Raw genomic sequence first — 25,168 nt, 5'->3', positions numbered from 1 at the left:
GCCTACTTGCAACTATTATGTGACCCTGCTCTGACCCTCAGAATAGTTACACATATGCCACAAAGGTCCTGAATTACAGCTAAGGGAGACAAGCAGGAGCCAGGCTGGAAGTTCAAATCCAGTGACACATTAATCAGCCCCTAATTCATTATTGTCAGTTGGGGCAGGGCAGGTGTTGTAACTAATTTTGCAACAATGAAAGAACTTAGCAAGTGCAAAAGATCACTAATCAGGAAGCACTAAGGTAGTGGGTGCCAGCTAAAAAAATATTCTGTGACACATTAATCAGCCCCAAATTAATTCAGGTCACTTGAGGCAGGGAAGGTGTGCTTTGCTTTGCCACAATAATGTACACTGGACAACCAGAGGGTGCTGTGATGAAACAGAGGGTGGCATGGGTGGGCCAGAGGGTGGCATGAGTAGTCAGAGAGTGGCAGTGGTGACAGAGGGTGGCAGTGATGAAGAAGAGTGTCCCAAACAGGCTGGACACGTAGAAACAACAAGTTCGCAAAACAGGTAAGTTCGCGTTTGCGAAATTGTACAAAACCCTCGCGAACTGGCAGAAACCCGCGCGAAAACAAAAAAAACAAAAAAAATCCGCAAATTTGCGAGAATTCGTGGATTTTGCGGATTGCAAGTTCACAAATCCGCAAAATTCGCGAACGCGAGATTCTCAAAATTCGCCCATGCTTACTTGAATGTCTGGCTTTAGAGTGACAGGGGCTGGGGATCTGCAGTCGCTCCAGAGAGTCTGATGGGCCAGGGCTCGACTGAATAGACCTGGGCTGCATTTAGAGTAGTGGTAGGAGATTTCCTTGCTCCTGAATGGGCCTGGTCTGCCTTCCAAAATGCGGTGTCCAGCCCCTGCCAGAAAGCTGGGACAGAGAGGAAGGAACTGGTTTGGACTAAGCACAGACACTCTCTGCCTGGAAGCACAAAGGATTTGGGGGATATAAATATTGGGGCCAAGACCACAGAAGTTTAGAATTCTTTTGGAACCAAGAAGAACGCCAAGAAGAAGAGCTGGAGAAGCTGTGAGGCGAGACTACCCCTTCGCTGTGTGCTCTTTGCTGTATTAGCCTGCTGTGACTGCTTTTGTCTTGGCCAGTGAAAGGACTGGACTGACATTTCTGCAACTTCCTTTTTGTGAGTTTCTCCAAGGGCTTGAGGTACAGCTTGTCCCTTGTTCAATAAGTCTCAGGAACAGCAAATACTTCAAGTTTTTCTGCCTTCAGCACTGGGGACTGTGTGTTTTGTGCTGCAACAGAAGGACAAGGGAACCCTGCTCACAAGGAGCCAGGGAAGTTGAAGTATTATCAAAAAACAATGGCTCCTGTTGACTAATGGAAAAGTATTCTTTATAAAGCTTGCACAATGGCAAAGAACAGAGTTAGATTGATGTAAAAAAAGAGCAAACCAAACACACCATGGATTTAGTTTGTATGAACAATGATTTATACAGTGAGTTTTAAATTGAAAACAATACATACATGATATTTAAATAATAGTCAAACATTGGTGAGTGGTGTCCCAGTGAAAAATTGGATCCTAAACTAATGGTGACATATTAGTGACATATGTACAAGGTTTCCTTTAACCACATGACTGCTAAGGCAATTCCCCTCCTGTGCTGGAGAGCCTTGAAATACATTATTTCATGACGAGCTCAGCTCGCCATCAGCACACGACCAGTGTACTGCATGACGAGCTGAGCTCGTCATGAGCAGCAAAGGGGTTAAAACATAAAGACGACCATTAACAGGTATATATTGTGTAAATCCGCACTTTATAAATGATAAGTACTGGATAATGGTTCGCTTTGGTAAACAGTCTACGGCGTTTCAGTCCTGTGTGCAATATAGGGTCTCTTCAGGACCTGGAGTGTAGGGGCACCTGAAGGATGGTCTGCACAGCCTAGTGCAGAAAGAGTGTCACTGTGAGTACTCACAGGGGACCAGGCTGGGTGCCCTTGTGAGGGTAGAGGTCGGCTGGCAGATTAGTGAATGGTACTGCCTGGAGTGATTCCCAATAGCGGGGAATCAGAGGGCACGGAGAAAGTGCAGTTGTAGGGTGCGACGATTGGGTGTGTCTGCGCGCTGGAGGTGTAGGAGCATGTTGGTACACAAAGTGTACTTGTGGCAAGACGGGCGGTAGCTCTGTCTTACTACTTAGCTTCCATCCAGTGGTGGAGGTCTTACCAGGTCATTGAACCAAGCAGACAGACACATGCTGTTCTGCTCTTAAGGGGTCCTGGAGCAGGCATACACATATCTATGATTCTGTAAGATCTCCACCAATGTTTGACTATTACTTAATTAGCATGTATCTATTGTTTTCAATTTAAAACTCACTGTATAAATCATTGTTCATACAAACTAAATCCATGGTGTGTTCGGCTTGCTCTCTTTCTGACATCAATCTAACCCTGTACATTGCCTTTGTGCAAGCTTTATTAAGAATACGTTTCCATTAGTCCACAGGAGCCATTGTTTTTCTGGCAACAGAAGTAAGAGCAACCTGATGCATTCTACGATGCCACTGCACACTCTGTGTCCTGAAGGCACCGCAGAGGGCACAGTTGCAATGCAAACCTGTGTTAAAATGTAAAATCTGATTCTCTCGTTTTTTGATCAAGATATGCCTCATCCATTTTTCACCCCTGCCATGCTTCCAGCCTGGCTCTTTCCTTGACACAGCATCTGTATGTATAAACATGAGTAAAGAATCTAGATTGGGGCATTGTAGGCTGTGTATACATGCAGAGTCAGCGCAAAAGAACAGCTGGCACCTGCTCAAGGTTTTTCAGACAATGGTTAATCCTCAAGTAAAGTTTATTCAGATTGCATATCCTGTTGTTCAGCCTTAGGACATAGCAATTGCACAAGACACTGAGGCTGTCGATTCTTACCATTACCTCATTTGTGTGTTTTCCCAAAGCTCTATTTACCTCTGAGCATCTCTTGTTTGTGATTTATTGCTATGAAAACCCATGTAACCCATCGTTCAGTGTGCTTCTCCTAGAGTATCACTATGATGCTTGTGTGATGGGCCCCCATTCATGAATGCTAAATAAATGATCCTTGGTTTGTACTTCACTCCAGTGGCGATTCCTCCTTACTTGTTAAGAACCTGTGGATTAAAGGGTGACCCTGCACCAGTGGGTTATTAATAATCTACTTCCACAAATTGGCGCCCAATGTAGGGTACCATCAAAGACTTGCAGTCGGACCTGGGGAGGAGATTCTGTCGGTAAGACAAACTTCGCTGACGAGCGCACCACCTGAAGAGACTAGTTCTCGTGTCCAAGGTGATTTTTCAGCTCTCCGACTCTGATCTTCCTGGCGGCTGCTAGCCTTGACTGGGGCTCTCGGATGGTCATTCTTTTGGATCAGGAAGAATGGGCAGGTGGGAGTTGAAGACTACGAATAAGGTAGATTTGTATTGAACCGGTTCTTTTGGTTATTTTGGAATTTGTCTGCAATTGTTTTGGAATTTGTTATGAAACTTCTTTTGAACTTGTTATTTGGTATTGATTAACATTTTTTCTTACAGGTAAATTCAAGATATTTTTTCATTTATCTCTGTTTATACGTTTTTATATCCTATATAGCATGCCTGTATTTAGCACACTTTGGAAGTTTTGTTGCAGCTGCTGCGATAAGCAGAGCATTTTGGAAGCAAGTCAGCCGGCGCCACCAGAAGGTACGCCGAATTTTGAGAAGTACATCAAATATGGTAGTTGTCCCATCATGTATAATGCATTGTGGAACAAATATAGAAAATGTGATCCTCAGTTACAATGGCCATTAGAGGGGACAATGGACCCTAACAAACTCAAGTATTTAGAGAAACTATTGTTTTTAAAGAAAGTTAGTCCAGCTATGTTTGACAGTTTGCGTATGTGGAAGAAGGAAATAAAGGAGTGGCAGCTCAAGGCGAAGAATGTACAAAGGGAACAAGAAAGGAAAACAGAGTATCAAAAGTATAAGGAATTGAAGTATAAGGAAGTTCAGGAGAAGAAGGAATGTTGAGATCGAGAGCATAGATTACTAATATCCATGGAATATGTAGTCAGACTGACAGTACAGCACAAATCCAGCAAGAAGATGTGGATTCAGAATTTGACGGAATATTGATTGAACGACCCCCAACCCCATGTGGACCTTTGACACCTCTTACCCCGGGACCGCCAAATGTCATTCCCCCTGTACCTCCGGCAACCACCACCTTTACCCGTGGTTTTTCAGCTCCCTAGTTTCCAACCAGTACCGGTACATCCCTTACACCCCTATCTCAGGGCACTGCACCCCACTCCCAGGCCACTGCACCTGAAATGACTGATGATCCCGTACTTCCTGTATCTGTCTTTACCCCTCAAATTCTTCATTCTACTGTACCTCAGTTTTGTCAGGACGCAATAAGGTTGATAGTACTGAAGTGGTTAAGTGATTTAGAAATAGAAGAAATGATAGAACAGATTCAGGATTTTTAAGAGGGCGGACGTCTTTGTCTGATAAATAAACTTTCTCATCAACTTATAGTTCAGTTCCGACACAGCAATATGCAAATCAGTTTTAACCCTGTTCCTCATGGGAACAGTCCAACCCAAACTGACCAGCCAGGCCCTCCCTGAACTAGAAACAAGCATCTTGGGACCAGTTTCACTGTTTCACCCCTCTTCAGCCAGGCTACCTTGAATCCAGTGGAACAGTGAGCCCGGGACCCAAGTCTGGGCAAACCCGGAGCACTTAGGCTGAGAGAGCAAAAGACACAGAAATGATGGACGGAATGCGGAACAAATCAAAACATTCACCCCCAGGCAAGAGATCTGGGTTAAATATCGATGGATTTAACCCAGATCTGTGACTGGGGTGATTGTATGATTGGTTCAGCATTCCTTCCATCATCTGTTCTTTTTGCAACAGTCTGACAAATAAGCAACTTTGTTAAAAGGGTTTTCTTCTGTCCTGCAGGGGACCACATTCACCCACTTTCACTCCACTGCAAAGCCTCCTTTTGTGGTGTTTGACCCAGAACACTTCTAGGCACAACCCCAAAAGGGTTCATGGGTGTACCACTATTCATATAAATCATTCATTCTGGAAAACTCACCAGTAATATGTCATGGAGATCTCTTCTGAGATAATAAAGTGACCCAAAAAAGATATTACAAGAAGAATTAGGCACCTCAGCTGGTCCGGACCCCTACTTGCAGACATCCAATGCATATGGAAAACCAGATCCGGCAGTCAAGCCTTTCCCTACATTGCTCCGAACGCATGGGACGACCTGCTGCACATGAGTTCCCCTGTGCTAACTTGCCCCCTGTGCCTAACTTGCCAGACTTGTTTTTAATCCCCTGTGCCTAACTTGCTTTCTTGCCCAGACTTGTTTTTATTTCCCTGTGCCTGTACTGGTTTTCTTACCCAGACTTTTATTTCCACGTGCCTGTACTTGCTTTCTTGCTCAAAATTGTTTTTATTCCCGTGCCTAACTTGCTTTCTTGCCCAGACTTGTTTTTATTCCCCTGTGCCTGTACTTGCTTTCTTGCCCAGACTTGTTTTTATTCCCCTGTGCCTGTACTAGCTTTCTTGCCCAGCCTTGTTTTTATTCCTCTGTGCCTGTACTTGTTTTCTTGCCTAAATTTGTTTTTCCTTCCTGTGCCCAGTTCTCCTGCGGCCCGCCCTCATATGGAGGCCGCACGCAGAGGGTGCCCCAAAGGCATGCCCGTCTTCTCCTGTCCACGCCTGAACAGCCCCCAGCGCCAGGACCCCTGGACCATGCGAACGCCACGACGCCCAACACCGCTACGATGCCAGAACCCTCCACGCACTCAACACCGCCGGACGATCACACACCTGCTTCCTGGCCACACAAAGCGCACCCACGCTTTGCCGTTTCACAAGCATCCGCCATAGCCATAGCTACAAGATCACCCGCAGGGACCGCACCAAAGGAGCAGGAGGAGTAATCGCCATCGTCCACAGGAACACTCTCAGAGTCTTGACCAGCACCGGCGACACCCTCAGCACCGCCGAACACCTGCACTTCAGATCCACACTGCCCCCAACACCACCCTCATAGGAACCCTCATCTACAGACCCCCAGGCCCGAGCACAGTTCAGCGACTCCATCGCCGACTTCATCAGCACACACACCCTCGCCTCCACGGAGTACATCCTCCTCGTGAATCTGAACTTCCACCTCGAGAACAACAACAACGCCAACTCCACCACCCTGATCGACAACCTAGCCAACCTCAGACTCCGACAACTCGCCACAACACCCACCTACTCCACCGGTCACACGCTTGACCCCATCTTCTCCGCAAGCCCCCACATCTCCTTCAACAACAACACCACCGAACTCCACTGGACCGACCATCGCTGCATGCACTTCACCTCCAAGAAACCCACCATGCAACAGATGCCTCGCCGCTGGTGGAGCAAAGTCACCGAAGACCAGCTAACCACCACCCTTGCCTAGAGCCCACCCGCCGACCCCAACGACCTTGACACCGCCGCCCGCAACCTCAGCCAGTGGATCAACGACTGCGCCAACACCCTCGCCTCGATCAAGAAACCCTCCAAAAGTCACACCAACAAGAAAGCCAGATGGTTCACTTAAGACTTCCGGGCCTCCAAGCACACATGCTGAAAGCTGGAGAAGATCCGGCTCCGTGAACGAACACCGGACAGCCACGCAGCCCACAAGAACGCCACCTGCAGACACCATCATCTCATCAGATCCGCCAAAAGGGCCTCCTTCAAAAACCACCTAGACAACAACTCGCACAACAGCAAAGAGCTCTTCAACATCGTGAAGTAACTCTCCAACCCCAGCTCCAACACCAGTGACGTCCCACCCTCGCAAGACCTGTGCGTCTCGCTGGCCACCTTCTTCCACCGCAAAATCGCAGACATTCACGACAGCTTCAACGCCACAACCGTCCCAACAACCACTGAGACCTCTGCCCCCACGATCACCATCTGCACCATCCGCCTGCTCTCCTGGACGAACATCAATGACGAAGACACCATCAAGATTATGAACACCATCCACTCCGGATCTCTGTCAGACCCATGCCCACACCACATCTTCAACAAAGCCATCACATCCATCGCACCTCATCTCCGGAAAGTCATCAACACCTCTTTTGAGACAGCAACCTTCCCGGAGAGCTGGAAGCATGCCGAGATCAATGCCTTACTCAAGAAACCCAAGGCGGACCCCAAGGACCTCAAGAACTTCCGGCCCATCTACCTGCTCCCGTTCCCAGCAAAGGTCATCGAGAAGACCGTCAAAGAACAGCTGACCCGCTACCTCGAGGAGAACAACATCCTGGACCCTTCCCAGTCCTGGTTCCGCAGCAACCACAGCACCGAGACTGCCCTCAGAGCCGCCACCGATGACATCAAGTCCCTCCTGGACAACGGAGAAACGGCGGCCCTCATCCTTCTGGACCTGTCAGCCGCCTTTGACACGGTCTGCCACCACACACTACGAACATGCCTCCATATCGCCAGGATCAAAGAGAAGGCCCTGGACTGGACCACTTCCTTTCTCTCCGGCAGAACACAGAGCGTCTAGCTTCCCCCTTCTGCTCCAAAGCCACTGAGATCATCTGCTGCGTACCCCAGGGCTCATCCCTCAGCCCAACTCTGTTTAACATCTACATGGGCCCGCTCCCCCACGTCGCCCGTAGGCATGATCTCAACATTATCTCCTATGCCGATGACACCCAGCTGATCCTCTCCCTCACCAAAGAGCCCCACACCACCAAAGCCAACCTTCATGAAGGAATGAAGGCCTTCGCTGAATGGATGAGGAACAGCCGACTGAAGCTGAACTTTGACAAGACAGACGTCCTCATCCTCGGATCCACCCTTTCAGCCAGGGACAACTCCTGGTGGCCGACCGCACTGGGAACCGCTCCAACATCCACCGACCACACAAGCAACCTCTCCGTGACTAAACAGGTCAACACCGTCTCATCCTCCTGCTTCAACAAACTCCGCATGCTCCGCAGGATCTATAAGTGGATCCCCACTGAAACGAAGAAAACTGTCACCAAGGCCCTCGTCAGCAGCAGGTTGGACTACAGAAACACCCTCTACGGAGGAGACTTGGTCAAACTCCTGAGACGGCTCCAATGCATCCAGAATTTCTCTGCCCGCCTGATCCTCAACATCCCTCGCTGCAGCCACATCACACCCCACCTGAGAGACCTGCACTGGCTCCCGGTCAACAATAGGATAACCTTCAAGCTCCTCACCCACGCACACAAGGCACTCCACAACACCGGACCAACGTACCTCAACAGACGAATCAGCTTCTACACCCCCACCTGCCAGCTCCGCTCCGCCAACCTCACCCTAGCCACAGTCCCCCGCTTCCGAAGAGTGACCTTCGGCGGCAGATCGTTCTCCCACCTCGCCACCAAGACCTCGAACACCCTCCTCATCCATCTAAGGCAGCCCCAGGACCTGCTGACCTTCGGAAAACTCCTTATAACCTGGCTTTTCGAGCAGTAGCAGCATTCGCCACCCCAGCGCCTTAAGACCCTCACGGGTGAGTAGTGCACTTTACAAATGATATGATTGATTGATTGATGAGTCTCCTCCTCACTTCTTGCAAGAAGCTGAAGACCTGGTTTTTGGAATAGTCCCACTAGGCCATAAGTTTGGCCAGACTCACACTTTCTCAGTACCAAGATACCCTCCTGGGTGATAATGCGCTCAACAAATCGGCATAGCATAACAAGAACCACTTGGATTCACCATGAAACCTAAAACACAATATTTTCTATGGATTATTTGGAGATCCCTTGAAGAGTTTTCATAGTGATCCATAGTGCAAAATGTGAGGAAATGAATCCCAGAAACAACAATTAATTCAACCAGGACAGAACACTGAAGCAGAATAGCTGCCACTAAACCTTTTAAAACCAGAGAAAATATTGCTGCACCAGTTTGGGAACCACAGTCTCTTACCTGGTTGCAGACAGGTTTGTACTTGAGCCCTGGTTTGTTATGGATCAGTTCCAGCTGCCTGCGGTTGAAATTCGACACCCCAATGGACTTCACAAGACCAGCATCCTTGCACGCCTCCATGGCCTGCACGACAAAAAGGCAAGAAACCTGTTAACACGACTGGCATACACCTGAAGAGTTATAACTCAGAGGAAGATACCAGTCAAAAACCTACTAGGGGAGTTCACACAAGAATGCTAAGTTTCCAGAATCTACATATGAAGCAATCCCATGACTCCAAGTAAAGTTTGCCTGATGGTGCTTCCATAACATCATGCTCCTATACATATAATGAGAGCAACAACAATATTACAGCAAACATATTGTGGAAAGAATATCAACCAGAAACAGGTGTGAATATTCTTTTTTTTTATGAATATCAACTTTAAAGAAACGTATTTAAAATAGTTAATAAGAAATAATATAACTCAGTGATCTCGGCTTGCTTCTTTACGCTGCGGAAAATAAAGAAGATAAAAAGATTCCTGTCGAAAGAAGCAGCCACCTTGGTAGTCCAGGCGTAAATTATTTCCAGACTGGATTATGCAAATTCTCTGTATGTTGTCATCCCAGCCTATCAAGTACAACGCTTACAACTGATACAGAACCATGCAGCCAGGCTTATCTTCCAACTCTCTTCTCGCCACCATGTTAAATCTCTGCTTCAACAACTTAATTGGCTCCCTGTGAGCCAACGCTGTGCATTCAAATTAGGCTGTATTGTCCACAAAGCTTTGATGGACACCGGCCCGGCATTCATATCCAGCAAAATTAAGAAATACAGTCCCTCCGGCACCCTTCGATCGTCCTGCCACTGCCTTCTGAGTACCCCAAAAAACGAAACAAACACGGCGGGCTGTGCTTCTCAATGCTGGCCCCCCAGTTCTGGAACTCTATTCCCATTTCTCTACGTCTAATTGATAACCACTTTCAATTTAGGAAGCAGCTTAAAACCTGGCTTTTCACGTCAGCCTATTCCATCTAAATCACCTCCGCACAGCACCCTGTCCCTAAGCGCCAAGAAACCTATCCGGTGTATGTAGCGCTATAGAAATAATTTTAACATTAACATTAACAATGTTAAATAGTTTTAAGCATATCTTTTTAACACACCTAACTATAATGTTACTTTAACCTTTTGTTTTTTGAGTGAATTTCTAGTTTTTTTAAATGTACATTTAATTACTGTACGTGAACGCAACCCCACTGTCAAGCACAGCCTGCACTGACCTCTGTCGCCGCCCGCAGCACCCCCCCACATGCAGCCACCCCACGCTGCACTTTTCCAGTGCCTAGGCCATGTGGCAAACCCCATGAAGGATGCCAAATCCACACTTTGCAGGGTCTTCGGTTGTGCATGGTGGGGGGTTGGCCGCAGGGCCCAGCCTGTTGCCAGGCTAGAAACAAGGTTTGGCCTGTGTCGAGGCTCTGTGGCCTGTGTGGTGTGGGGTTGGCCATAGGGCCTATCCTTGGGAACCCCATCCTTGAGGTCCGTACATATAACTTAAAAGGGAAGAGGGGCACGCAGCCCCTTCCTGAACCTTGTAAGGCCCTTGGGACCACATCCCCAGGTTTTTAATGAAAGGGGAACTGCTGAATGGAATTATACCCAGGAACTAGACACAGGTAAATGCTCAATAAACTCCAACAAGTGCAGAACGCAGCAGCAAGGTTGCTGATGAACATTCCTAGGAGACAGTCAGCAAAACCGGCACTGAGAGCGCTGCATTGGCTCCTGGTACGGGACAGGATAAAATTCAAATCCCTCTGTACGGCTCATAAAATCCTTCAGGGGAAGGGATCTCCTATTTTGGGCAGTATGGTGCTCCCCTAAAATGCTACCAGAGCCCTGCGCTCGGATCACAAATATTTGCTACAAACGGTCAGAGTGAAAAGAGCCCGGACGGGCGGTAGAAGATTCTCAGTGAACGCAGCCAATTTATGGAATGCGCTGCCTTTGAATCTACGTGCAGAGACCTGTACTATGCGGTTCCGGAAGCTACTTAGGACCTACCTGTTTCCCGCTTAATGCTGCCTTTCTATTCCTACCCCCTGGAATCGTGAACAAGCGCTGGGATGCCCAAGGGTAACCGCGCGCTATATAAAACTCCAAATAATAATAATAATAATATACCGAGTTTGGCAGGAAGGTAGATCTTGGTCCGCAGTTTGTGCTTTTTGTGATTTGGTTTATTTGTTAAGAGGGTTTTTACAAACTAAGTGTCAAAATTATTTGTAGATCTATACAGTGTGGGTACGAGAGAGGCTTTAGAGATTCTTGCACCAATTTAAAAAAGGATCATTCCAAGTGGCCCAGGGAGCTATTTTTTGCCCTTGAACTAATTCGCTCCAGCAGGAGTCAGACTCCTGTGGAAGCGAGCGCTCTGAATGGCTACCAGAAAAATGTTGCTGGCAGCTATTACAGGACTTGGGGACTTAATCCTCGATACTTACGTTTAAAAAAAGTAATATAAAGGAGCAGGTTAGGTATCCCCTACCACCTAGGCCCCATGTGGTGGACTCCCTTGGGATTAAAAAAGAATGGCAGCCGGGATCGCATTCTTAAATTATAGGCCCTAGGGAGCCCACCAAGAGGACCGCAATATTTATTTAAGGGGAAGAGGCATGTGGCCCCCCTACCTGAGCCATTATGGACCCCCAGGGCTGCATTCCATACGGGAAGAGGGGAGTGCCCTCCCCACCCCACAGGCTATTTTTGGTCCCAGGGCTCGCAGTATTTTATGTATGGGAGGAAGGGATCACTGACATAATAGGTAAGTACAAAAATATCGAGTAAAAAATATCGTTTACAAAAATATAGTCTGTAAAAATATCGACTTTATTAAAAACAATGTTAAATTAAATTAATATTACAAATTATTTACTAAAATATACTTAAAAATACTTAAATTAACTTATAATAATTAAATAATTAAATAAAATTATCAACATTTTTTTTACAATCATATTTGTTAAAACATATGTATATAGTAACATAATATAATTAAAAATTATCAAATATTATTACCGTAGGATAGCGGAAGTGTAAAATTACTATTCCCACTCCAGAGAGTGCAACAGTAGATTAGGTGTTGGATAGCGTAGAGGTAAAAATTACTATTCCCACTCCAGAGAGTGCAACAGTAGGGAAAGCGTTGGATAGCGTAGGGGTAAAAATTACTATCCCCACTCCAGAGAGTGCAACAGTAGGGAAAGCGTTGGATAGCGTAGGGGTAAAAATTACTATTCCCACTCCAGAGAGTGCAACAGTAGGGAAAGGGTTGGATAGCTTAGGGGTAAAACTTACTATTCCCACTCCAGAGAGTGCAACAGTAGGGAAAGCGTTGGATAGCGCAGGGACAAAAATTACTATTTCCACTCCAGAGAGTGCCACAGTAAGGAAAGCGTTGGAAAGCGTAGAGGTAAAAATTACTATTCCCATTCCAGAGAGTGCAACTTTAGGGAAAGCGTTGGATAGCGTAGGGGTAAAAATTACTATTCCCACTCCAGAGAGTGCAACAGTAAGGAAAGCGTTGGAAAGCGTAGGGGTAAAAATTACTATTCCCACTCCAGAGAGTGCACCATTAGGGAAAGCGTTGGATAGCGTAGGGGTAAAAATTACTATTCCCACTCCAGAGAGTGCAACAGTAGGGAAAGCGTTGGATAGCGTAGGAGTAAAAATTACTATTCCCACTCCAGTGAGTGCAACAGTAGGGAAAGTAGATACTTCATATATTATTTAAAAATATATATATATTAAGATCTATAAAAAAATTACCAATTTAATATAATATAAAAATTAATTAATTACAAATACTAATTTAATTTAATCATTACAATTAGTTATCCATCAATACTAATTAATTACAAATTAACAATTAATTAATTAGTAATTAAAACTTACTTAACAATTAAAATCTAATAAATACCCCCAAAAAATTAACATATGTAATTAGTTATAATTAAATTACTTCCCACCCTATTACCTATAAACCCACTACAGAAAATAAATTAGTAAAATTAACATAATTATCAATTAATCAATTTAATAAAATTAATTCTCAATGAAAATGTAAGTAATTACCAAATAAAAATTATTTAACAATTAATTATAAACAAATACCAATAACTAAATGTACATATTTAATCTATACTACTATTATAAAGAGAGAACGTGCACCTTTTGGCCAGGTAAACTCGGGAACCACAGCACCAATCACAACACCCAATACAGCATTGGAAAGGGCAGTTGCAGCAGAAGGACATAGGCTATGCAGACGCCCACCATATACATTTAAAATGTAAAAGAACCGTGCCAGCAAAGTAGTCCCTTGTGGGCGTGTCTGCATTGTGCTGTGGGTGTGTGCAGGGGGTGTGACAATCGCTGGGGGCATTCCGTCACGAGTGTTGTTTTTTCTTCCCAGGTTCTATACATTCCTGCTCCCTTTAAATAGTACTTCAGTGGAGGTCCCATTCTCTTAGAACCACCCCAAGCACAGTTATGGGCAAAAATACAACTAAAAGGCCCTGCAAAGCATTATGGGATAAGCTTAGCATAATTTTTAGCATTCATGAAAGGGTTTCAATGTTTTTGAATTTTACTCATCAGGGACATCTTGGGACGACGAGGTGAACTGCAGCTTGATGTATAATATTTTAAATGCTATTGCTTTTGCCTCATCAGGGACATCTAGGGACGGCGAGGTGAACTGCAGCTTGATATATAATATTTTAAATGCTATTGCATTTGCCTCATCAGGGACATCTAGGGACCACGAGGTGAACTGCAGCTTGATGTGTAATATTTTAAATGCTATTGCATTTGCCTCATCAGGGACATCTAGGGACCATGAGGTGAACTGCAGCTTGATGTATAATATTTTAAATGCTATTGCATTTGCCTCTTGGGGACAACTGGGGAAAACGAGGTAAAGTGCAGCTCTTTGTAGAATTATTTGGATACTATAATATTCACTTCCCACTGCTAATCTCGTCCCATAATGGTTTGCAGGGGCTTGATCTCAAAATCATCACCTCTCTCACTGCTTGCTGGAAGCTAATTTCACGTTTGTGAAATGACTATATACATTTTAGCATTTGTTATTTTACCTTGAATATATGAGGTTTCTGTTTTAATAATTGGAAATCTGACGGAACGAAATATTGCGGATTTATTGTACCAAGTCCGTGCCAATTCCGCCCACCCCTACTTTAAATACCCCTGCACCCCATAATCATAACCCACCCTTACTCTATAAAATACCCCAACACCCTTAAACACTAACCCATCTTAACCCTATAAATCTACCCTGTACCCCAAAACCCAAACCTATCCCTAAACCCTAAAAATACCCCTGTACTCCAAAACCAAAACCTAGCCCTGAACCCTATAAATACCCCTGTACCTCAAAACCCAAACATACACCTGAACCCTAAAATACCCCTGTACCCCAAAACCCAAACCTAGCCCATAACCCTTAAAATACCCCTGTACCCCAAAACCCAAACCTACCCCTGAACCCTAAAAATACCCATGTACCCCAAAACCCAAACCTAGCCCAGAACCCTAAAATACCCCTGTATCCCAAAACCCAAACCTAGCCCTGAACCCTAAAAATACCCCTGTACCCCAAAACCCAAACCTAGCCCTGAACCCTTAAAATACCCCTGTACCCCAAAACCCAAACCTACCCCTGAACACTAAAAATACCCCTATACCCCAAAACCCAAACCTAGCCCTGAACCCTAAAAATACCCCTGTACCCCATAACCCAAAACTATATCTGAACCATTAAAATACCCAAACACCCCAAAACATATACCTCAGTACCCCAAAACATATACCCTATACCCATACTTGCCTTATCCAAACATTTTTAAAAAACATGCTTTTACCATTCATGCATTTACAACGAATTTAGTTGTAAATGTATGCGTGGTAAAAGTATATAAAATGTAATGCCATGCGTTATAATGGCATTGCGGAGTCATGGTACTTTCGTAATGAAAGTATGCAGAGTGATGGTATGCGGAAAGAAATTTGTGGAATAATGGGTGTTTACCCTCCCCCGTAAGTACATTGGTGGCACGGCGGCCCACATCTCCAGCAACATACTCATATTTTTTCACCACCAATTGGAAAAATGCACAGGTCTCTCTCATTGATGCCCAGCACCGACATACACTTTTAGACACACCTCCCACCACAAGTTCTAGAATTGCGAACTTTAGAGATGGGGAGCTACGTTAGAATCTCAGCATCAGCTTAACATCCTGTGATTCCAGGCAAATCGCTTTGTCTCCCCGTGTCTACCACAAATCAATGTGTTCTTCTGTAATGTAAATTGTGCTCATGCCATGTTGTCGAGTTCGCGCTGTATAATATTGCAAGGAAAATAAAGTAGGGAAACTCGAGTTCACACACTTCTGAACGCGCACTCTTAAGTGCATCAGCATTGCACTGTGAATCGGAGCATTTCACAGGCCTGTCACAGATAAGAAATGCTATCAAAACAAAATCCTACGAAACAATATACTACTGGCCGGCAGCAATTCATACCCGGACAACGTCGGGACGGGCTGCTAGTTAATTATAATTCAATTACTTCCCACCCTACTTCCCTATAAACCCACAACCCGATACAGAAATTAAATTAGTTAAATTACCATAATTATCAATTAAATAAAATTAATTGGCAATTAAAATGTAATTAATTACAAAATAAAAATTAACTAACAATGAATTATAAACAAATACCAATAACTAAATGTACATATTTAATTAATTATAATTAAATTACTTCCCACCCTATTCCCCTATAAACCCACAACCCGCTACAGAATTAAATTACGCAAAATTTAAATAACATTAAATTCATTACTTAAATTACATTATAACATAAATAAACACTTTTAACACATAAAATACACTATAAAAAAATCAATATTATTAAATGTTCGATATTTTTATTAACCTATATTATGTACTTCGATATTTTGACTATCTATATTTTAAAATTCGATATTACATTACTTACCTTCAAAACGATATTTTTGATGTCTATATTCTTTCCATTCGATATCTGTCCAGCCTATATTTTGTACTCGATATTATGTCCATTCAATATTCTCTAGTTGATATTTTGTCTGTTTACCGGGAGGAAGAGCACACCCCCTCTCAAGTTACTTTCGGACCCATCCCGAAATATGCCTAAAAAGGGGAGAGGGCCCTCTCCAAACCTTGAAAAGCCCTGGATGCCCCATTCCTCAGGGCCGCTTCCTTTCTAAAAAGGGAGCGGGCCAATTGATGCCCTCTTTGAGTAATTAATGGCCCTGGGAAACTCATTCCCCCAAGGTTGGCTCACTTACTATGTCCTGGGGAGCCCACACCCGGGATACTGTAACAGTTTCCGTTTTCTCCCGCATGGTGGGACACGGGAAACAACACAGTCTAAACTGATGCGGGCATGGAAACGATCAAGAGATTGCTCTGGCCCAGAATAAATGGCTGCTCCCTGTGGGCGAGGGCAATGCTGGCTCCTGCAGTATGTTAGGAGATGTTGAGGTATGTGGGGCCCTGGGGCTCACCTCCATGACCCTAACCAGTGTATGATGGTTGTCCTGGGTGGGCACCAGGCCACCCACCCATATTAAAGGGGTCCCCAGGGCCTAATTAGGCTTAGGAAGCGAGAATCGCATAGCCCCCTCCCTTTTTTAAAAAAAGACCCCGTGGGGATGGGATCCCCAGGACCGAATGAGGCTTGGGGGAGGGACCACATGTTGCCCCCCTTTAGAATAGCTATGGCCCTGGGGATTGGGGTCCCCATGAACTACTAAGGCTCGGAGAGGGGCAGAGCCCCTTCCCCTCAATTTATGAAACTAAAAGGCGTTGAAGGATGGCGTCCATAGGGGCTAATGAGGTTGGGGGACGGGACCACGTGCCCCCTCCTCTTTACAAAAAAATGTGGCCCTAAATGGGTTTGGGGTTCCCAGGGCCTTAAGAAGCTCAGGGAGGGGGGACATGTGCCCCTCCCTCACCTTTAAAAAAATATGGCCCTGGGGGATGGGGTATCCAGGGCCTCATGAGGCTCAGGGAGGGGGCAACATGCCCCTCCCCCCTATTTTATTGGAATGGGATCCTGAGGTCCAAAGAAGGCTTGGGGAGAGAGCCGCAGTCCTCCTCCCCTTTTTATTTGAACTTGCCCCAGGAATGGCGTGCCTCAGGCCAATAAAGGGTCAATTAGGGGGCTGCATGTCCTCCTCCCCTTAATATATATGTATTGCCTCAGGGGATGGGGTTCCGGGGGCCGAAGGCCAATCCAAAGGCTGTGCACAGTGGGGGGTGAAGGGGTAGCAGCCTGCTGGGGGTTTGGCCTGTGGCCAACATGCTCCTGCACACAATAAAGGCTGTGCGCATCATGCCGCTTGCTGACTGCTGGGAGTTAGAAACAGGGCCTGGTTGCAAGACAGGCCCTGCAGCTAACCCCATGCCACACATGACCAACCCATGTACCGAGTGGGGTTGGTTGTCTCTGTACGGTTGCCTGTGGTAAGTTGTAAGCAGGGTCTGGCGGCATGCCATAACATATTACTTTATGTTGAAAAACACCCAAAAATCCACTGAAAAAAGCAAAAGGGTAATGTAACATTATAGTTCGATCTGATAAATAGATCTATTTTTATTTTTAAAAACCTTAGATATTCAGGAAATTGCAGAAGGCGGTCACACTTCTCTTCTTTGGTGGAGCATCTCAGGTTCACGGGGCAGGGTCTTGACTTCTACAGCAATAGTATCAAACTAGGGATAGGAACAACCCCTCAAAGAGTAGGTTTCAGTTATGCTTTTAATGCATTTATTTATACACATCTCATAGGGCCGTGATATCTTTTGGATGAATGTCGCTCTTTATAAATATAAATACAAATTAAAGAATATATGAATCAATTTGAACAGTATAATGAAATATTTATACAATGTGCTCCTCAAAAGGTAACAGCACAGTAAAAGTGATATATGGTGAATAGAAAGTACATTTGTGGTATGTATAAAAATATATATACACACATGTGGCTGACAAGGATAATAAAATGTTTGAAGTCAACACCCATAAAACCAGTGTTAATATCCAACATCAAATTCTTAAAAACACAGTCCACATATGGTATTCTTTGACTTTACAACCCCTGAGCACAGGTATTTTAAGCAGAGCCATCATCAGGACGCTAAATATTTAACGGTGACGCCAGAAGATTGGGGCAGAAAGTTCCACAATTGAACGAATATCAGACAATATATCCTGCTGCAACTTCAAAGTGGCAGGCAAAAGATTGTGGCAAAAAGAGTCCCAGAATTGTAAAAGTGTCACACACTACTTAAATGGACACCTTCAAAAATTGGTTTGAGCACATGGGGGATCACATAGGTAAAACTGGATAAGTCTGTGTGGTATCATTTAGAATTCGAATTCATAATAAAAGTGCACCAGAACTGCTTCAAGAGAGCCTCCAAGTGGTGTTCTGAGGACCGAAATCCAAACCAGTGCAAAACCCAGTACTCCGGAAGATGCTTTTATCATCCAAAATATAGAAGCCTTCAGTCAAGATATGCTTTCTATTGCATGTAAATGATAACGCAACATGCCACCTGTGCTCAGCTCCCGAAATGCCAGTCGGTCTCACACACACAGGTGCAAGTTCACCAGAGCCACATGAGGTAGAATTAGGCACTACTACAGGTATATCCCAACCTCTGAGGGTCACAACCTGTGAATTGGACAATGACTCTGCTGTCAGCATGTCACATGAGAGATACGGCACGATCGACAAAGTGGGCCACGCTCGATCCTGCAACCGGTGCATCCACTTTCTACCAACAAGATGCTTATTCGTGCCGAGGTCCCCACGGTCCGGGGGCCACACACCTTAGATTCGACCAAGGCTTTGGGGCTCGGCACAAGGAAATCCACGGCCCGATTCACAGTACTAACTGAAGACAAAATCCTAAACTTACTACTTTTGGTATTCACAGAAGTTAGGATTTTGTCCTAAGTTTGTCATAAGACAGACTTAAGACAGACTTAAGTTAGGATTTTGTCTTAAGTCTGTCTTAAGACAAACTTAAGACAAAATCCTAACTTCTGTGAATACCAAAAGTAGTAAGTTTAGGATTTTGTCTTAAAATAGTTCTGTGAATCGGGCCCCCATTCTCCAGGCAGAATTTCTAGTTCCACACTCATGCCGCAATTCCATCTGAGATCAAGCAGATGATGTGGGCACTTGCGAGGGCACTGCTGTCAGGTGTCACAGGTGGATAGTGTGGGTCCTCGTAGGAGATGTTCGATGTCCCTGAGACCTTCGTAAGAACAGGGGAAAGCTCAACAAGCCCTTAGAGAGCACACTTCAGGGTGCCACAAAGTAGCAGGTAGTTGGCCCAGGCCAGCCACTATTCAGGAAGGGCAAACTGTCCCTTTCAATGGCAGTAATCCTCCTTGGGCACAACAGATTCCTTTTGCAGTGTGCACCATGTAGTTCCAGGTTCTCTGGTACAACTGCCACCCGCTAGAGTATCTCACCCTGTCCTGAAGTATGGGACCATTAGTTTACTGAAGTGTGCCTTCGAAGTTGGGGCTGGTTCAGAGGGTCTCTCTTTAAACCACAGCTGTCTCCCCTAAATTTCAGTCATGTCTGCCATAGGGGCGTGGAATGCAGATCTTTATCTTTAGTGGGGTCATGATCTGGCTCCAGATGGCTAAGTATTAAAACCTCCATCTTCAATCTCACCAGCCAGGCCCACAAATGGCAGGGGTCTGTAGTTCCAGTTGCATGCCCGGTTTTATATAGCTGTCGCTAGAGAATGCCCAGATGTGCTCCCCCAACCTTCAGTGTGGACTAGAGCCATGCACCATGGTACACAAAGAGTAGATAAACGTCCACATTCTAGTAGTGGCATTTCTATGCAAATTATGACAAAACCACCTTTGCCGCTGGAAAGGGGTTGTCACTGCAAATCCAATGATAGGAAATATCATGAGGTTGCTCCACTGCAATCCAGTATTGCAGCCTGAAGTAATTTCAAGCATCCCCTCCACGTTAGCTTTTGGGAAGCGCAAAGCTGAACCATAATGAAGACACAAGGGTATTCCTCCCTTCTTGGGCAAGTAACACGCATGAGTAACTGCCCTGCCTTTCACCTATCACTCGCTATACCCCTTAAGACGTACCCTCAGGGTGTTCTGGCTGTAGTGAAAAGTCCTCTCAAGATGGCTAGTGATTTCAAAATCATTATTCACGTATAAGGGGAGAGGGTCAAACACAAAGAATAGACTCCACCACCCCGAATCCCCTAATATAATATGTAAACACAAGAAGGGGTGGGGAGAAAAGAAAAAAATGTGCACATATAGCACACTACAATCAGACAGGCAAAAACCAATCTGTTTGAAAACTGCCCTCACTCCCACACAAAAGTGTGTGACATGCTTCATCATCAGGTCTGCTTACAAAACACCCTGGCATAGCCAGGCTCAGGGCGGAGCGTAGGGAGGGGGAAAAACAAAAAACAGACAACAAGAACGCAGAAACAAATCTCACATAACATAAATGTGACACACACAGTGATAAAGTAGTGAATATCATCCTGTGACTGGGTATAGTGATAGAACAAAGTGCAGCAAAAAGTGTGCTTAAAACTGGCTTGTGGATTCCAACAACACCTTTATTTCTAGGTTCTACATCCAGGATTAAAAACGTAAAGATTGGGCTGTGTTACCAGAGAATATTATAATCTCACCACACCCGTCCTGGTACTGTACATAGGACATTACCTCCACCTTCCTGTGGGTATTTTGACAACAAATTTAGAGAATACCTTCTGTGGTTACCACTGTACAATGAAGGGAACCGCCATCACAGTGGTTCCCTTCAGTGTTCTAAAAATGTGGTTTACGGCTGCCATCACTTGACGGCCGTACTCCAAACTATTGACATATTTTTGTTTTTCAAAAACAAACTCACAGTGGGAGTTTTCTTTTTTTGTAAACAAAAACTAAAAAAAGAATCAACCCCAAATAAGGGGGGTGTCTTTTATTTATGTTTTTGTCCCCCACGGCCAGGCTTTTCCCGTCAGTGGCAGACAGGAAAAAAGGCATTACACCCTCAACCCTAAACAGGGAGCTCCTCCATTGGCCTGTTAGATGAAGTATTCCATCGAAAGAGCCAATAGGGCTCAGTCAATAGAATTCTTAGGGTCAGCCTGTCTCTAACTGAGAGAGGCGGACTGAGGGTTTGGCTGGCAGGGTAATCTGTCGCATTTGTAATGGAGTACGCTGTCCACCAAACCCTAATCTCGTCCTTGGTCTGTTTCTGCTGAGTAATCCTGGATACTTCTAAAGAGAATGCTTTAAAACATAAGCACACTGAGCCGGCACTAGTTCTTTGATGTAGTATGTCACAGCTGCCAAGATATAGCAGTCGGTTGTAAGAAGCCTTACTCAAATGTTGACTTTTCCTTTTGTTTTATGGAAACAAATATAAACCATTATCAATGGCGATATCTCAGACCACCCACTGTCTGAAAATCCCTCCTCTTTGCAATCCTTATTTTACTATTCCATACCTCCCATGTGGCGCGCAGGTCAGTATTCAAGCAGATGACTTTTCCAGCTTCATCCAGAGGAAAAAAGCTGTCTCCAGGCTGAAAAGGAAACAGAAGCATGAGGTAAAAGCACAACTACAAAGCTATGCCACTTGTATTTTTAAGGTGCCTCGGCGCAGAGAATCACAACCTGTCTAAAATGTGTACCTATTCTAAGTTTCAGAATGTAGCCATCCACCTCTGCTGCACCTGGGTTTTCAAGGTGTGTGTAATGACGTATTGTGTGTTTGTGTGTGTTCTGTTTATGTGTGTTGCGTGGATGTATTGTCATGTATTCTGTGTGTGTGTGTGTGTGTTTGAAGTTTGCTTGTGTTAGTATTGGGATTGTTGATTTGGTTACAGAAGGGTGGTTGAGAAGAAACAATGAAGACAACAAGCTGTGAGCACGAACCTGGGAGTGATCTGCATTGAGAGTTCAGAATAAACGGCTTTCCAACTCCCCATCATTGTGGACTGCGTCTTCTTAACAGTATGCTCATCTACCCCTTGTATGTGCAAATTCTTGTCACATTTCTGTTCATCATTAATTTAAGCCCTCCTGATCTTGTACAGTGAGCTGCCAACACTTCCACCAGGACGTGTTGGTAGCCATATTGGGACTCAACCTCAGCCGAGTCTTAAACAGAAAGATTAAAAAAATAGAAAAGGGGGCAGGGTAGGAATACCTTTAAAAAGCATCTTTTAAGTTTTTGCGGCGAAAATCGTGACGGATTCGCAAAAAAAAAAACAACCAAGCAAGGGCTCCACCGCTTGTTTTCAAACAAGCCCCTGGGTGGCCCAGGTGCCGGGGCATGCATACACATTTAAAAATAAAGAAAAGGGTGCACTGGGCAATCCTCCTGAGGCTCTTATGAGCCCTGGGGACCCCCACCTCTGCTGGGCTTTATTGTAATTAAAAAGAGGGGCTGTGGAGAACCCCTCTCACCTCCTTGCGGCTTCAATTAAAGGAGGGGGGGGTCCCACGGACCCTCCCTCCTGGGGATCAAATATGCCCTGGGGAGCACCACCTTCCCGGGAATATAAAAAATACTAATGGGGGGCTTGCAGACCACCAGGGACAACCACCTCTGCTGGGCCACATAAATATTAAAGAATGGGACCACAACCTCCCGGTGCCGACTGTGCCAATTATAGGAGGGGGGCCACGCGACCTACATTTGTCCTACCATTGTTCTACATAACGGTTCTGGCGTTTACCTTTCACCTAGTTAGATGCCGCATAAAGGCTGTGTGGGTTTCTCCAAAAACTTGCCTGATTTATTATGCATGAGGATTTTCAGTATCACAGCAGGATTAGCATCTTCTGCATAATAACTCTGTTATAAAGAAAGTAACAAGGCGGCACACCAGCGTCGTGTTGATCAGGGTAATTTATTAGGTTAAGGCGTAGAAAACCCAACCATCGTGAACGGGACCAAACGGGCAACTGCCGACCGTTGGACCGAACACAGGACATGTCACCAAGTCGGGCAGCGCGAGCACAGCGCGCGACATGGACAGTGACGCAGGGCACAGGGCGAATATAACAAACTCTTTATAAGGGTCAGCCCTATCGTCATCCTTGGCCGACATGCCCACAGAACCATGACACATCTAGGAAGAACACCTGAGGGTACCTTCCGGTATAGAAGTACCACACCTTCGCTATGTAAACCAGAGTAGAAGAAGCTTCCATGCTGACACGCTGACATGAGACGCTGCGATCCCTGCACGCAGACACTCCAGCGCGCAGTGGTCTGACATCCTTTGCGCAGTGTCCAACTCGAGACCAAGATGGGGTCCTCCGTTCTCTCACATCAGGTAATGGGATGGGAGTTTGGCTCTCTACTAGGGGGGATTCTTGGCTTTTCACCTATATATTTGCTAGGTACACTTCGATACATCTGGTTAGGGTTCAATCAATCAATCAATCAATCAATCATGGGGTTTGTAAGCACGCTACTCACCCGTGAGGGTCTCAAGGTAAGCAGCTCTGTTCATTCGAACAGCCAGGTCTGGAGTGCCTTCCCATAAATGTTCAGGGAGGGAGCGCTTCCGATATTGATGGGGAGCTCGTTCCAGGTCTTGGCCACGATGTAGGAGAATGCACTTCTGCCTGTTCTGGCTCTGCGGATGCATGTAGTTTCGGCGAGGGCAAGGTCGGCGGATCTGAGGTTTCTCTTGGGTACGAGGAAGGAAATTTTCTTATTGAGGTATTGGGGTCCGGTGTTGTGGAGGCATTTTTAGGTGTGGGTGAGAATCTTGAAAGTAACTCTCTTCTCAACGGGGATCCATTGGAGGTTCTGCAGGTGTTGGGTGATGTATTTGTGTGGAGGGATACTGAGGATGAGTCTGGCTGTGGTGTTCTGTATGGTCTGGAGTTTGCGGAGCAGAGATTTGTTGATCCCGGCATAGAGGGGGTTTTCGTAGTCCGGTTTGCTGGTTAGGAGTGCGTGGGTGACGGTCTTCCTTGATTCGGGGGGAATCCATTTGAAGGTCTATCAGAGGATGCGGAGGGTGTTGAAGCATCTGGAGGCAACGGCGTTGACCTGATGGGTTATGTAGAGGAAGGGTTTGCATCAAGGAGTACGCATTCTTAATGCTATTTATCCATATGCATGCATATATTCATTGTTTTAGCAATATGGTAGAATTCTATCTTTTATTTACTCTGTTGGTGTTTATAACTATGTATATCTGTTTCTATCTAATGGTTGTTGCAGCACACATATTTTATACTAGAATGAAGCTGGTTCAATAAATACTATTGGTACCCGAAGTGTAGAGCAGTGCCATGAGAGGTCAACGAGTGTGCGTCCCACCGCAGTATGACCGTACCGTGCCGTTCCAGGGTACAGGGTACAGGAGGCAAAAGCGGCATCCATCGCAGGTCCTCTTGTACATTAAAAAAGGATCGAATAATGCTTTCCTTTCCTTTCTTCTTCTGCTGCACCATCTGTTCTTCCTCCTCTACTGCAAGTGGATCCACTTCAGCAAAACTAGAAGCCATAGTTGTATTAAAAATAAACAAAGGCACAAAAAAGGTATATCAATATAAAGAGAAGCAAGAAACAGGTCTTCTCTCAATCAAGGACAAAAAGTAAGGGAAATATCAGAAGGATGGATCATTCCTCTTTCACAATGAAATTGATTTTAACCAATCAGATTCCTTTTTTCCTTTGCTGACATGAAGTCGCGTAGGGTGTGCGCACTCGTCACGCACCCTTCGCGCACCTGCGAAAATCATATATATCATTATACACTATAAATAAAAATTTCTATAAACTTTCAATAAGGTTATTAGCAAAACTGTTCAGTCTAATATCATATTCAAACTTTCTATAGTTGTTTTGTCAACTTTAAAAATAGGCCAAAGTTGCGACTTTGGCGCGATCTCGGCACGACCCCGGAAATACGCGCGGGGAGATGTTGCTCACATTAGGCGGCTATACCGCGCATTTTGTAACTTTACTTTCATCGAAATTATATTGAAAATAATACTTTA

The 25,168-nt window shown here is 45.1% G+C and overlaps 1 protein-coding gene across 2 annotated transcripts in view; it reads right to left on the bottom strand.

Moving 5' to 3' along the window:
• The window catches only part of LOC147734756 (aldo-keto reductase family 1 member C1-like), a 124,383-nt gene that overhangs the window by 53,148 nt on the left and 46,067 nt on the right, over positions 1-25,168 (bottom strand). For both annotated transcript variants that reach the window (XM_086953036.1, XM_086953037.1), the window contains exons 5-6: positions 21,646-21,723; positions 8,994-9,116 (exon numbers count right to left, since the gene is read on the bottom strand). In XM_086953036.1, coding sequence (XP_086809162.1) covers positions 8,994-9,116; positions 21,646-21,723 — 201 coding nt within the window. The remainder of the gene's footprint in view (positions 1-8,993; positions 9,117-21,645; positions 21,724-25,168) is intronic.

Source organism: Lissotriton vulgaris, chromosome 1_2 (assembly GCF_964263255.1).
Source record: "Lissotriton vulgaris chromosome 1_2, aLisVul1.2, whole genome shotgun sequence".
Classification (NCBI taxonomy): domain Eukaryota; kingdom Metazoa; phylum Chordata; class Amphibia; order Caudata; family Salamandridae; genus Lissotriton; species Lissotriton vulgaris.
The sequence above is the reverse complement of the archived record's forward strand: the minus strand, read 5'-3'. Positions and strand labels throughout refer to the sequence as shown.